This window comes from Falco rusticolus, chromosome Z (assembly GCF_015220075.1).
Source record: "Falco rusticolus isolate bFalRus1 chromosome Z, bFalRus1.pri, whole genome shotgun sequence".
NCBI classification, from domain to species: Eukaryota; Metazoa; Chordata; class Aves; order Falconiformes; family Falconidae; genus Falco; species Falco rusticolus.
Genome location: NC_051210.1, coordinates 53,796,949 through 53,810,240, shown reverse-complemented (window position 1 = coordinate 53,810,240; position 13,292 = coordinate 53,796,949). Strand labels below are relative to the sequence as shown.

The following is a 13,292-nucleotide window of genomic DNA, read 5'->3' as shown; positions in this document are numbered from 1 at the left end:
TTTATTTGTTTCCATGTTGTGGTTTCTTTGAATTGTGCTAGGCAGCTGGTGATATTTGTCACTGACAGTAGAGTGTTTTCTGGGAGGTTTTATTGTCTCCTTAGTTGTGGAATGGTACCACAGTATGAATCTTTTTTGTATTTCTGTTATTGAAAGCATCTAGTACCATGGCAGCAAGAAAGCATCTGAAAAAGCTGAGGCATGATGCTTTCTGTCTAGCTTTTTTTCTTCCTTTTCTAACAAATAGTTACGTAGAAAGTAATGAAGATGATACAGACTTAAATCTGAGTTTTGTTTTGAGTACACCTGTTAATGTTCAATGTTTAGGTTTTTTGGCCTAGATATTGGAATTGGCCTATCATCATTTAAAAATCCAACGTATTTTTTAACTTGCCTAGAAGTTTTTGCATTAATCTAAGAGAACTCATCTAGGAAATTTCTTATGTTCTGGTTATGGCAAGATGAATATTAAGGGAGTGGGAAGAATGTCTATAAAGGGCTAGGCACTATTCAAAAAAGTTTCAAATCAGTGGTCATTCCAAGAAGATGGAGTTGGTAGAAGGAATTCTTCCCCATTCCTTTTGGCTCCATAAAAAGAATAAATTCTACTTAAGTATTTCCTCAAAACTGACTGGAAATAGTTTCTGGAAAGGATCCTAGAGAAAAAAGGTATTTGAATATAACAAAGGAAGGTAACATTGCCCTAGTTTGAAGGAAAGTTTGTCTCCTAAGTTAATTTAAGAAATTAAGAGGTAAGAAGAGAAGGTTTTATCAAGATCAGGAAAAACTAGGACATGAAAAGGTTTTAAAGAGGCTCCTCAGCAAATGTGCCATGATGTCCATGCCTCTGTAAAAGTGCAAAACTGATCTCCCTTTTTCAATTAAAAAGGATTGGTATTTTTATGCCCATATATTACTTATGAAAAATTGAGGTTATCACACTTACAATTCTCTTCCTCTGGGAAGTTGGAATGGGAACCTGTTTCGTAGTTCTTAAAATTGCTTGTTCAGTAACTGTTGGAGGGGAAAATAAAACATAAAACTTGTAAGGTATCTGATGCATTTTCTATGGTACCTGTTCATATATGTTTAAAGTTTACATTTGTTTAACCCAGGATAAAATGAGAAACACTAATTTCTTAAAATAGTTTGATAATGTGAAAATACTTTTGACAATCTTAATATGTATCATGGTGTTAGTTAAATTTATTATATTCTTTATCATTGAAGATATTTTGGAAGTGTTTCTGATTTCAGTTTTCATGTTTTTACTGAAATCAGTTTACAACTTCGTTTCCTAGGTAAAGTTTAGAACAATTAGGAGGGCTTCTTATCTATTACTAGCTGTAGGTCCTTCTAAATGTTCATCACTGCTCTTGAGAAAATGTGTCATATGTGTCATGTCCTGTGACACTCTTAATGCAGTATCTATTTCTTAAACTATTACGTAGCTGAGAGCCCCTATTCTTCTGTAAAAATAATTCTGTTCATTCATGAAGAAGACTTCTCTGTTAAAGACAGTTTTCTTGAATATTGTGATGTTACCCATTTCCTATGGGAAAGAGAGAAGGGCCACGAACATCTAAATTAAATCATATTTGCCTTTAAAAGGATTGTGTGTGCTCGGTCTGATGCACTGCCTCTTCTATTCATTTAGGCATTGACAATTCACCACTGAACCAGGGTGCTTCTCCACCTTGACCTCTGGGAAATATGGCTATACCAGCATCTCATAATGAAGATACTGGTGTTATTGAAACCGAGTTTATATATCGATATCACTCAGTGCCAAGCAGAAATGCAATCTGATTTCTAGAGCCATATAATGAGAAATAATTGAAACAACTCCATTGCTGAGACAAGAATGCTTTCGTTAAGATGCATTTTGCTAACTTGCTTGTCTCTGTTTGGTGTTATTACATGATGTAAATGTACCTGGTCTGCTTAATTCTTGTATGTTTGGATTTTCTTTCCAGTAATTCAGGTGCAGTAAGTTGGCAGGGCTAATGTGAAACTTTACTTCTCAGAATTGCAGTAATGGGGGAGCAGGTTTTCTTTTCTGAAGACCCGAGTGTGGGAGAACAGAGGCCTGGCAAAGGATCCTGAGGCAAAAGCTATTGATGGTTGTTTTCTATGGTAGTGTGCTTGTGTTGTGTTCCCACAGGATTTTACGTGAGGCTTGAGTAACCTTTGTAAAGTATATACATAAGTATACATGGTTCTCTGTGCTGCACTAAAGGAGTAAAAGAATTCTCTTCATTTTTTTGTTCACTGTGTGGTTGAATTTTTGGTATCAACTGTTTGAAACGTTACACTTTTTCTCAAAAGGTTTTTCTGGGGAAGGAAAAAGAGAAGAAAATAACTGTTTTTGCCTGGCAGAGCTGTGGCTTGGCAGGATTAGTACATTTGAGTTATTCTGAGACAGGGTTGTGCAGGACCCACCTCTGCGTCTTTGCAGAGCTGGCAGTGAGGCAAGAGAGTAACAAATACTTGTCAATTAAGTGGCTCTTTGATGTGTGTCTTTTTATGGAAGAGAAACACAAGGGAGGGCCTCGGCCTAAGGACAGTCAGTAGATGTGCTGTTTAGCCACTGGAGACTGAAGAAAATATGTCGGTGGGTGTATGATGCCAGCTACTGTTGCTGTCAGGTAGGAGTTTATATGCAATGGTGAATCATGAAACTAAGAATTCAGGGGAACTCATAATTCCTCTATTTCAGTGAATTTGAAATGAAGTGATCCCTTAGAATTCAGTTTGCAGGATCAGAACCATAGTCCATTGTGAAGGTGGTTGTTGAAAGACTACGCTGAACCTTTGCCTGCCTCTTCCTCTGCAGATACTGCACCCCAAGATACATAGATTATGAAGATCTGGAGCGTAAATACTGGAAGAACTTGACTTTTGTGGCACCAATTTATGGAGCAGATATCAGTGGGAGCATTTATGATGAAGTATGCATAGCTTTTAATGAAGTTTATCTCTTCCAGCCCTCTATTAAAGGGTACTGTACTTAGAGGATACATGCTTGCTTTGTGACTAAGAATCTGTCTTTCTTTTTAAATTTTTGTTTTACTCACTTTAAAGACTCCAAGCAAGGTTGAAGTTAACTACATCTGCAAGAGTCAGACAGTTCTGTTCTTAGACAGTAGGATATTGCTACTCTTCATGATCATAAGACTCTTCCCTTTCTTCACTTCGAACTGTCCAGAACATTGAGATTTCTTCTTATTTATTTGTTTATTAACATTTCAGTATGTGTTATCTGTGTACCTTTGTGTAAATTTAATGATATTTTAAATAACTTTTCCTTCAAAATTAAAAGATGAAATACTTTGTCTCTTATCTTTCACTGAAGAAAATTCATAGCTGTACTTTATATGTGTTTGGAATGCCTGCAGTTTCCTGGATATATGCTTACAATAACTGTGTACCTGTGAATTAAAATAGACTAAATGGAAGCATTCTAAGGAAATGAATTTTGCTGATTACTTGCAGAGATCTCCACAGATAAAAAGGGACTCTTAACACAGATGTCGCTATCCAAAGAATTACAGAATATCCACTGATATAAATTAGGCTATGTAAGTAGCTATGGGAACTAGATTTTGAAAGGATTATTTAAGTAATGAGACTAACAGAAGAAATGTTAGCATTTAAAAAAGAATATTGAGGATTTAAAAAACAGAGGACAACCTTTAGTCCAGAAGAATTTTTCATGTGTGGAGTTCTTGAGTTACTTCATGTTCTGTGTAACTGCTTTCTCCAATCTTTCAAGCAAACAAACAAACAAGTAGAATTGCCCTGTGGCAGATGGTCTGAAGCTCTGCTAAAATGTTTCATATTTCTTCACAGAAGACAAATTACTTGAAGGCTCTGTCCAAAGATAAATATGGTTAGCCAAGATGGTTTAAGGCAATTCCATTTTTGCACTAGGTTATGTGATCTTTGAAAGATAGCTATAAATGTCCAATGGTCTATTGTTTAGAAAAAGCAGCAAGTCTGAATTCTATTGTGTGTCCAAATAGCTGTATAAAAATGATTTAGAAAATAACTGAAGGTTCTGATTTGGGGTGTTTTGGTGAAGAGACATTCTAGATGGCTGTTGTTTGTAGAGACCAAAATGGGGCACAGGAAAGCAGTTTCTTTCAAGAAATAGAGGCTCACCCTTTTTCTTCCCTGATACTTTTTTCTCTTTAATGTTAGCAGATAATGCCTTCTGGCGTAGCCTGTTACAAATGTATGCTTTGTTTTAATTGTTTTCTTTGGTCTTTAGTATCTTAAGGTTACTGTTTCTTGAGCAACATTTCCAAAGAAAAGGGACTGCAGTAATACCCAGTTCTGAAGTGCTGAGTGGTCAAAGTGAAGGTCAGAAATTTCCTTTTCATGGAATTGCACTGTCATTAGATTGGGAAACTGAGGAAGGGAGGTCAATAAAGTGAAGGGTGAAGTGAGAAGAGCAGCATTCAGAAATCCTAACTCAGATGTTAGGTGCATAGGAAGAAGAGACAAAGGAAGCACTGAAAGTTGCAGGGAGCGGAGAAGAAAACAGTGATAGGTAGAATAAAAAAACCTTAATGGCTATGATTAAGTGGGTATTACTTTAAAATAAATAACAAAGGGAAACACGTTGTAGAAAGGAATAGATACAGGAAAGAGTGTGAACAGACTGAGTAGTTAATATGACAACCATGTCACTTGAAAACCCGCACCAAGTGGCTTTTAGAAGAAAAGAAGGAAAAACCCCTGGTACCAAACTGTTGGTGAGAAAGTTAGGGATGCCAGATTAAAACCTTTTCTTTTACAGTATTTTTGCCGAAGTTAATTTTTTGCCAGCAGATGGTGTACTTGCACAACTGTTTTTTCATGTCTTGTGCTTGAAGTGCTAAGAAAGGATCTTTTTGATTCTGTTTAGAATTAGAGGTTGTTCTTATGTCTTCATTCAGTTTGTTTCAGGTTTGTCGCTGTTTGGGGAAAGGAGAGGAGTACAAGTAGCTGACGTTTTGGGCATCATAAAACAAAGGGGATGGTGGGATTAATTTGTCATTACAGCCTATTTGCGATAAACAAAACCGAATGCTTACTTTTTACAAAATGCACTTTGTAGCAACCTGTGTTATAGGTGTTGTATTTAATACAGAAGGGTAAATACCTGGCAGAATTCCAGGCAGAAAAACAGGAACTTAGTGAGTGTGATGTGTACATATACTTGGGCCATCAAAATTAGAAATGCTGCTGTGCTGCAAGTCCTTATTCCTTAGTTTAAAAGTTTACTGATTACATTTTCTTTTCCACATGGTGATGTTCAGTTTTACACTGAGACAACTGTATCTGAAGCCTTAATTTTTACTATTTAGATTATTTAAGAAACAATATTGTTATCTGGGGTATTCAGCACTTTGCTGGCATTGTGCCAGCAAGATCATAGAACTTGTAGTATTTTTTGCTTTTCTTAGGTCAGAGGATGACAAATTCTGAGGGGTTTTGAAGATGGGGCAAAGTTACAAAGCTTGTGTTACATGGAACAGCAAACAAACAAACAGAAATCCAGGACCAAAGCTAAAGCTATAAATGCGTGCTTTGAAATTTGACAAATACTACCAGTGATTCAAAGTTTACCTTTGTGATATTTGAATTATTCCAGAATCTCTGTTGTGTATTTATAGTGTATTTAATGGTTATTTGACAGTTTTGAACACAGATTAAATCTTTATGAATAAGGAAAAAACCAATGAGAACAAGTGCTCTGTAGACTGTATAGGCCTTTATAGAAAATAAATGTAAGATATTTGAATGTTGGCTTGAAATATTATTTTGTGTTCTAGGCATTTTAACTGCTGTTACTTCAATTACAGTGCTTTGCAGGACAGTGACAATGTAGATGACTCAACAAAAAGCACTGCACTAAGGAACAGATTGTAAGGATCATTATTTATGTTAAGATTATAAATGTTATTAAAGAAATATTCAAGGTTCTGTCTTTTGCTATAAGGTCATCTGGACTTGAGTGAAAATTAATATTCCTGAAAGAGCTTATAATGTCAATAATAAAGCACTAGTCTCACTAGCTGCAGCTGTTAGACTGATCCATGAATTATTATGAACCATAACCTAAGAGTTATGATTGCTTAGGAAGTTTAATTGAGAAGTGATTATTTATTTTTTATTGTATTATTTCAAGAGAGCTGTCTTTTCCTTGTGAGTTACCATCAATGTAATGCCAGTGTGAGCCAGTTTAGACTGTGAATGACTAGCCCGTGAAACAGTTGCTAAAAGTTACTGTTCTTGTCAGGAAGGGGAAAGAAGACAGTTTTTGTTTCTGATACCATAACTTTATTAACTTGTCTGGCAATTGTACCTGTGTATAAATTAAAGAGTGTGATTCGTTTACTGTTTCTCTGCAACTGCAGTTACAGTTCTGGTGAATTACCCTTAGGCCTTCCACTTCCATTGCCACTCCCAGCTGTTGTTTAAATCAAACCAGCTATCACTGAGGGCAAAAATTGTTTCCTTGTTGTATGAGATACAAAGAACTCAAAGTAACTTTTTCCATTTCCTGGTGGGCTTGTTTGGTTTGTGGGTTTTTTTGTTTGTTTTTTTTTTTTTTAATTAATTTGAAATTGTATTTGTATGGACAGATGGGGAAGACATATGAAACCCCTACGTGGACTGATCTAGCAACTAGAGGGGAAAAAAATCTTCCCGGTTTCAAAAGAAGTTGCAAAGAAAAGTGACTGATTTGATGTTTTTAATGAGTCATAAAACACATCTAACTTCAGTGCTGTCAATGGCATCTGCTATTCAGTAAAGCCAAGGTTTAGAAGAAGTACATGTAAATACTGTCTTGCCTGTCTCTCCACTTTTTTCAGCTCATGACTTGAAGATGTCACTTCCCTTTTCCTTCTCTTAGTTTTATTTCTCCTGATAAGACAATTCTTAATGCCTGCATTCTCCCATGTCTAAGCAGTGAGGAGCATATTTGATTAATAGTACAAGAGTGAGTGATTCAGTGGAGTTTGTAGGCAGTTATTTTTGCTAAATTGTAGGTATATCATGTAATATTAACTCTAGCAACAGATATGCTCAAGTTTCGTGCTGTATCCTTTTGACAGTGCAGCTAACTTAATTTTAAAGCAGCACCTTCACGTTATATGTAGAGTTTGGATTTGACCATGAAGTGAGTTAGGGATGGCATCTGAGTTGTAGCTTAACCTAAAGCTGCAGGAAAGCAGCAGGCATAAGCAATCCCAAGATTGTCTGGAGAGCATCAGCGACATTTTCTGACCAAATTTGTCTGCTGGACCTCGTACTTAAAAACAAGGATTTGTGGATGTGAAGGTTCAAGGCAGTCTTGGCTGCAGTGACCATGAGATAGTGGGGTTCACAATCTGAAGAGGCGGTGTCAAGAGAGAAAGCAGGACCACAACCCTGGATTTCAAGAGAGCAGACTTTGGTCTCTTATCTGCTTGGAAGAGTCCTGTGGCATAAGGCCCTGGAGGGAAGAAGGGCCCAGGAAAGCTGGTTAGTACTTGCCTCCTGGAAGTTCAAGAGTGGTCCATCCTAGTGAGCAGGAAGTGAGGCAAAAATGCCAGGGATCTGCATGGATGAGCAAGGAGCTTCTGACAGAACTCAAGCATAAACTGGAAATACGCAGGAGGTAGAGGCAGGGACGTGTAACCTAGGAGGAATATAGAGACACTGTCCACGTATGTGTAAATACAATTGGGAATGTCAAAGCCTACCTGGAAATGAATCTGAGAGGTGATGAAGGCAACAGGAAGGACTTCTGTAAGTGTACTTCAGGGATCAATACTGGGTCCAGTCTTGTTTAACTTCCTTATTAATGATGTGGGTGGGGCAGAATTTGCAGACAGTGCAAAACTGGGAGGATCGGCTGATATGCCAGCAGGTCATGCTGCCATCCAGAGGGACCTTGATATGCTGGAGAAATGGGCTGACAGGAACTTCATGAAGCTCAGCAAGGGGAGTTGCAAAGTCCTGCACCTGGGGAGGAAAATCCCCAGGTATATGGGGTATGTGCCGGGTCTGAAGGCTGGAAAGACTTTTTCCAGGAAAGGCCCTTGGGGACCCTGGGAGATGGCAAGTTGAACACGAGCCAGCAGTATGCCAATACAGCAAAGGTGGCTGTTGGTGTCCTGGGCTGCATTAGAAGGAATGCTGCCAGCAGGTCAGAGGAGGTGCATTTCCCTTGTAATCAGCACTGTTGAGTCCAGACCTGGAGTGCTGTGCATAGTTCTGAGTTCCTCATCTCTCCCCAGTTACAGAGCTACTGGAGAGAGCCCAGAGAAGGGCCAGTAAGATATTGAAAGGACTGGAACATCTCTCATATGAGGGAAGGCTGAGAGAGCTGGAACTGTTCAGCCTAAGGAAGAGAAGGCTCAGGGGGACCTTATCAATGTATGCAAACTTGCAGGGAGGTTGCAAAGAGGATGGAGCCAGGCTTTTATCAGCGGTGCTCAGAGACAGGACCAGAGGTAATGGGCACAAACTGAAATGCAGGAGGTTCCTCTTGAACATGAGGAAACACTTTTTCACTGTGAGGGTGACTGAACCCTGACACAGGTGGCCCAGAGAGACTGTTAAGTTTCTCCATCCTTGCTGAGATAGTCCTACAGATTGTCTGTTGCAGACTACTGTAGGTATAGTTCTTGTATGCCATCCTTTACAGTATTGCACGGGGTTTGGCAAGGTTATGGTAGCAGGAGAGCTACAGAGGTGGCTTCTGTGAGAAGCTGCTAGGAGCTTCCCCTGTGTCTGACAGAGCCCATGCCAGCTGGCTTCAGGATGGACTCGCTGCTGGCCAGAGCCGAGCCCATCAGTGAACGTGGTAGTGCCTCTGTGATAACATGTTTAAGATGGGGAAAAAAGCCCTGCTGCACAGCAGAAGCAGCAACTGGAGAGGCGTGCGGATATCTGAGAGCAACAGCTCTGCAGATGCCAAGGTGAGCAAAGAAGGGGGGCCAGGAGGTGCTCCAGGTGCCCGAGCAGAGATTCCCCTGCAGCTCTTGAAGACCATGGTGAGGCAGGCTGTGCCTCTACAGCTCATGGATGACCACGGTGTGGCAGATCTCCACCTGCAGCCCATGGAGGACCCCACGCCAGAGGAAATGGATGCACCTGAAGAAGGCTGTGACATCGTGGGAAGCCTGCATTGGAGCAGGCTCCTGGCAGGACCTGTGACCCCATGGAGAGAGGAGCCCATGCTGGAGCAGGTTTGCTGGTGGGACTTGTGACTCCATGGGGGACTCACACTGGAGCGGTCTGTTCCTGAAGGACAGTACTCCGTGGAAGGGACCCACTGCTGGAGCAGTTAATGAAGAACTGTGGGAAGGACTCCTGTTGAAGTTCATGGAGAACTCTCTCCTGTAGGAGAGACCCCACCCTGCTGCAGGGGGTGAGTGTCAGGAGCCCTCCCCCTCAGGTGGAATGAGTGACAGAGGCAACATGGGATGGGCTGACCACAACCCCCATTCCCTGTCCCTCTGTGCTGCTGCAGGGGAGGTGGTAGAGAACTTGGGAGTAAAGTTAAGCCTGGGAAGAAGGGAGAGGTGGAGGGGAAAGTGTTTTAAGATTTGTTTTTTTATTTCTCATTATCCTACTCTGATTTGAATGATAATACATTCAGTTTTCCCAGGTCGAGTCTGTTTTGCCCTAAATGGTAATTGCTGAGTGATCTTGACCCATATGTTATTACATTTACTTATTACATATCTTGACCAGCTTTTATTACATTTCCTCTCAGCTATCCAGCTGAGGAGGGGAGTGATAGAGCAGCTTTGATGGGCACCTGGCATCCAGCCAAGGTCAGCCCACCACAAAGATGTACAAGACGTTACTGGGAACCTTAGTGAGGGGATGTGGAATGATAACCTTTAAAAATGTAGAAAGTTCTGTGTGTTTTAGCACATGGTTGTGTGACCTGCTTAGTGAATGAGTGAGAGGCTGTGGGTGTTGTCTACCTAAAATTTATTAAAGACTTTGACACCATTTCCCACAACATTCCCCTGGAGAAGCTGGCTGCTCATGGCTTGGACGGGTGCACTCTGCACTGGGTTAAAAACTGGCTGGATGGCTGAGCCCGAAGAGTGGTGGTGAATGGAGTCACATCCAGCTGGTGACTGGTCACAAGTGGTGTTCCCCAGGACTCAGTGCTGGGCCAGTCCTGTTTAGTATCTTTATCAACGATCTGGATGAGGGGATCCAGTGCACCCTCAGTAAGTTTGCAGATGACACCAAGTTGGGTGGAAGTGTTGATCTGCTTGATGGTAGGAAGGCTCTGCAGAGGGGTCTGGACATGCCGGACCGATGGGCCGAGGCCAGCTGGATGAGGTTCAAGAAGGCTCCGTGCCGGGTCCTGCACCTGGGTCACACCAGCCCCACACAGTGCTACAGGCTGGGGCAGAGCAGCTGGAAAGGGCCTGGTGGGAAAGGGCCTGGGGGTGCTGGTCGGCAGCCGGCTGGGCATGAGCCAGCAGTGTGCCCAGGTGGCCAGGGAGGCCAGCAGCACCCTGGCTTGTGTCAGGAGCAGTGTGGCCAGCAGGGCAAGGGAAGGGACTGTCCCCCTGCACTGGGCACTGGTGAGGCCGCACCTCGAACCCTGTGTTCAGGTTTGGGCCCCTCACTGCAGGAGGGACGTAGAGGGGCTGCAGCGTGTCCAGGGAAGGGCAGCGGGGCTGGGGAAGGGTCTGGAGCACAAGGCTTAATGAGGAGTGGCTGAGAGAACCGGGGCTGTTTAGCCTGGAGAAAAGGAGGCTGAGGAATGACCTTGTCACTGTCTACTGCTACCTGAAAGGAAGTGTTGGTGTCAGTCTCTTCTCCCAGGTAACAAGGGAGAGGACAAGAGGAAATGGCCTCAAGTTGTGTCAGGGGAGGTTTAAACTGGATGTTAGGAAGATTTTTTTTCACTGAAAGGGTTCTCACGCATTGGAACAGGCTGCTCAGGGAGGTGGTGGAATCACCACCACTGGAGATATTTAAAAGACATGTAGATGTGGCATCTGAGAACATGGTTTAGTGGTGGACTTGGCAGTGTTAGGTTTACTGTTGGACTAGATGCTCTTAAGGGTCTTTTCCAACCTCAGTGGTTCTACGATGATGTGAGAGATGTCCTTTCTGTATGACCTCCTTATAGTTGAGATCAATGTAAGCGTTCCTTCACTTAATTTTCAGTTCTAGCATGCATTTTCAGAGTCTCTACTTGCTTCTGTGTTTTTCCCACCCTTCAAAAGGGTACTGCAAAGGAGTGGTTGTGTCTGAACACCCCTCCCCCCCCCCCAGATCAATGAGGGAGACTGTTTTTATTTCCTAATCTATTTGTTTATGGTGCAGAGATTCTGTTTATAGTGTTTTTCTGTCTGTATTTTATGCACTTTGATGATGCAATAAAAACCTGGCAGCTTTTTTATTATATTCGTTTGTGTGAGTGAACGGGTGTGTGCAGAGAGGAGTGGGGTGACCAAGCATGAATTTTTCTGTATGTTTCTCCTATTCCTTTTCACTGTGTCCCTTAATTAGATTTTTTTACTCTTTATTGTTTGAATTGTTACTTGAGTTGTTTATTGAGTTGAGTTGTTGAGTAAGTCAGAGGGGCTTTTTAATCCTAATTGTAGAACAGATGTCTTGTTTGCCAGGTTAATATTCAAATGAATCCATGAGATAATCACAGAAAAAATTAAACACTGAAAATAGGTGTGTGCGTTAACATTTGCATACAGAAATCATGTTCATAAAAATAGAATACATCACACTGTTGGCTACTCTGTTAAAGTGCAAAGGATAGTATCCTCACTGTTGTAAGAACTTTAAAAAAGGAAATGAATAAAAAATAATTTCATTTGGAGCCAATTTTATTCTTATCAGCAAAGAGGTCACTGCTTAAAATGTTAAGCTTCACTTTTTACCAATATATTGAAAGGTACATTTTTCTTTGTGTCTTGAGAAAAGAATGGATCAGCTCCTTCTAAACTTTGCAAGCACTGAGGTATTTGAGAGCTGCTTGTGAGGTGTCCCATTTTATCTCCACATTGTATTAAAATCTGGTTTAAAGGCTGTTAAAAGTCGTAAGATCTCGTGGTAGTAATTTACTGTAAGCTTGGATCATCTAAAAATTAGTGACAGATTGGAATAGTGGTCTTCTGTGTAAACTGCTATGTACCTTACAGTATTTCTCTGAAGAAATAAAAGGTAAGTCTATTGTGCTTAACAGTGACCATAGATGGTAAGATATTTCAAGCCTGTGTTTCTTTGGTATAGTAAAGAAAGAAAAATAAGTTGTTTTCCATTTTTTTTCCTAATGTTGGATTGTGTGGTAACTGTCAGAGATGACAGGTGTTCTTAAAAAAAATTGCCATCAAAAATGTGGATAAATCAGAAATACTTTCTTTACATGATCCCTTGAGATTATTACTATATTCTGATATTATTGTGATATCCTGAGCAGAATAAATATTTGGTATTTTCCTAACATTATAGTGTCTAAATGTATTTTTGTATTTGTAAAAAACTACCAGCTACACCTCATGGTCATGTAATACGTGTACTGGTCTTCTAGTAGTGGTTGTTAAATACTGCATAGCCTGCTAAAATATACTTCAATTTTGAGAAGCGTTGTAATCTATTAGCCCATTAAACTCCTCTTTTATAGCTCCTGTGATCTTTTTAGTGGGCATTGCTGTTGTAAAGTTAAGAAACAAGTATATAACTATTGGAAAATTTAGAATCTATATTTTACTTAAAAATTCATGTAAGCATTTAAGAATGTTACGGAGTATTAGAAAAGATGTCTGTGAGGAAAAGTAACAGTTTTAATAATAATTTGTAATAATTACTTGTAACAAGCTAGGCATAAATATAAAGCTGATTTATTACCTTTGTTTAAGTTCAAGAAATGTAGGAAGAGTTAAAATGAATTGGTGTGATTTTACCCTTCCAGCCTATATCAGTGAACATTTCCTTCTGAGCTAAGGCTACTTGTCCAAAATAGTCTTCAGGAAGTGGCAGTAGGTCTTATGTCTTGAGTGTAGAGGTTGTGGATTGTTTATTTGGTACATTTGATATTTTGAAGCAAGCTTTCTCTCCTAGGATTGTGTTCCGTGGGAAGATTTGCTTTTGTTTTAGGGACAAACCAGTAGTAGATTGCTTGGTGACTAGTTATGACTTGACTTAACAGCATGTGAAAAGACGAGATGTGGTGTTAAAAAAAAGAAAAGAAAGGATGATTTATTCTCTTAAGTAATTCTTAGTACGACAAGAATAAGATTACAGGATGTTATGGT

The 13,292-nt window shown here is 40.3% G+C and overlaps 1 protein-coding gene across 4 annotated transcripts in view; it reads left to right on the top strand.

Annotated features, from left to right (window-relative positions):
- KDM4C (lysine demethylase 4C) overlaps positions 1 to 13,292 on the top strand; it is a 275,997-nt gene that overhangs the window by 23,287 nt on the left and 239,418 nt on the right. For 3 of the 4 annotated variants that reach the window (XM_037373478.1, XM_037373479.1, XM_037373480.1), the window contains exon 4: positions 2,837 to 2,951. In XM_037373478.1, coding sequence (XP_037229375.1) covers positions 2,837 to 2,951 — 115 coding nt within the window. Of the gene's footprint in view, positions 1 to 2,836; positions 2,952 to 3,084; positions 6,388 to 13,292 lie in introns of those variants that run through there. The other variant, XM_037373481.1, reaches the window with a different exon arrangement.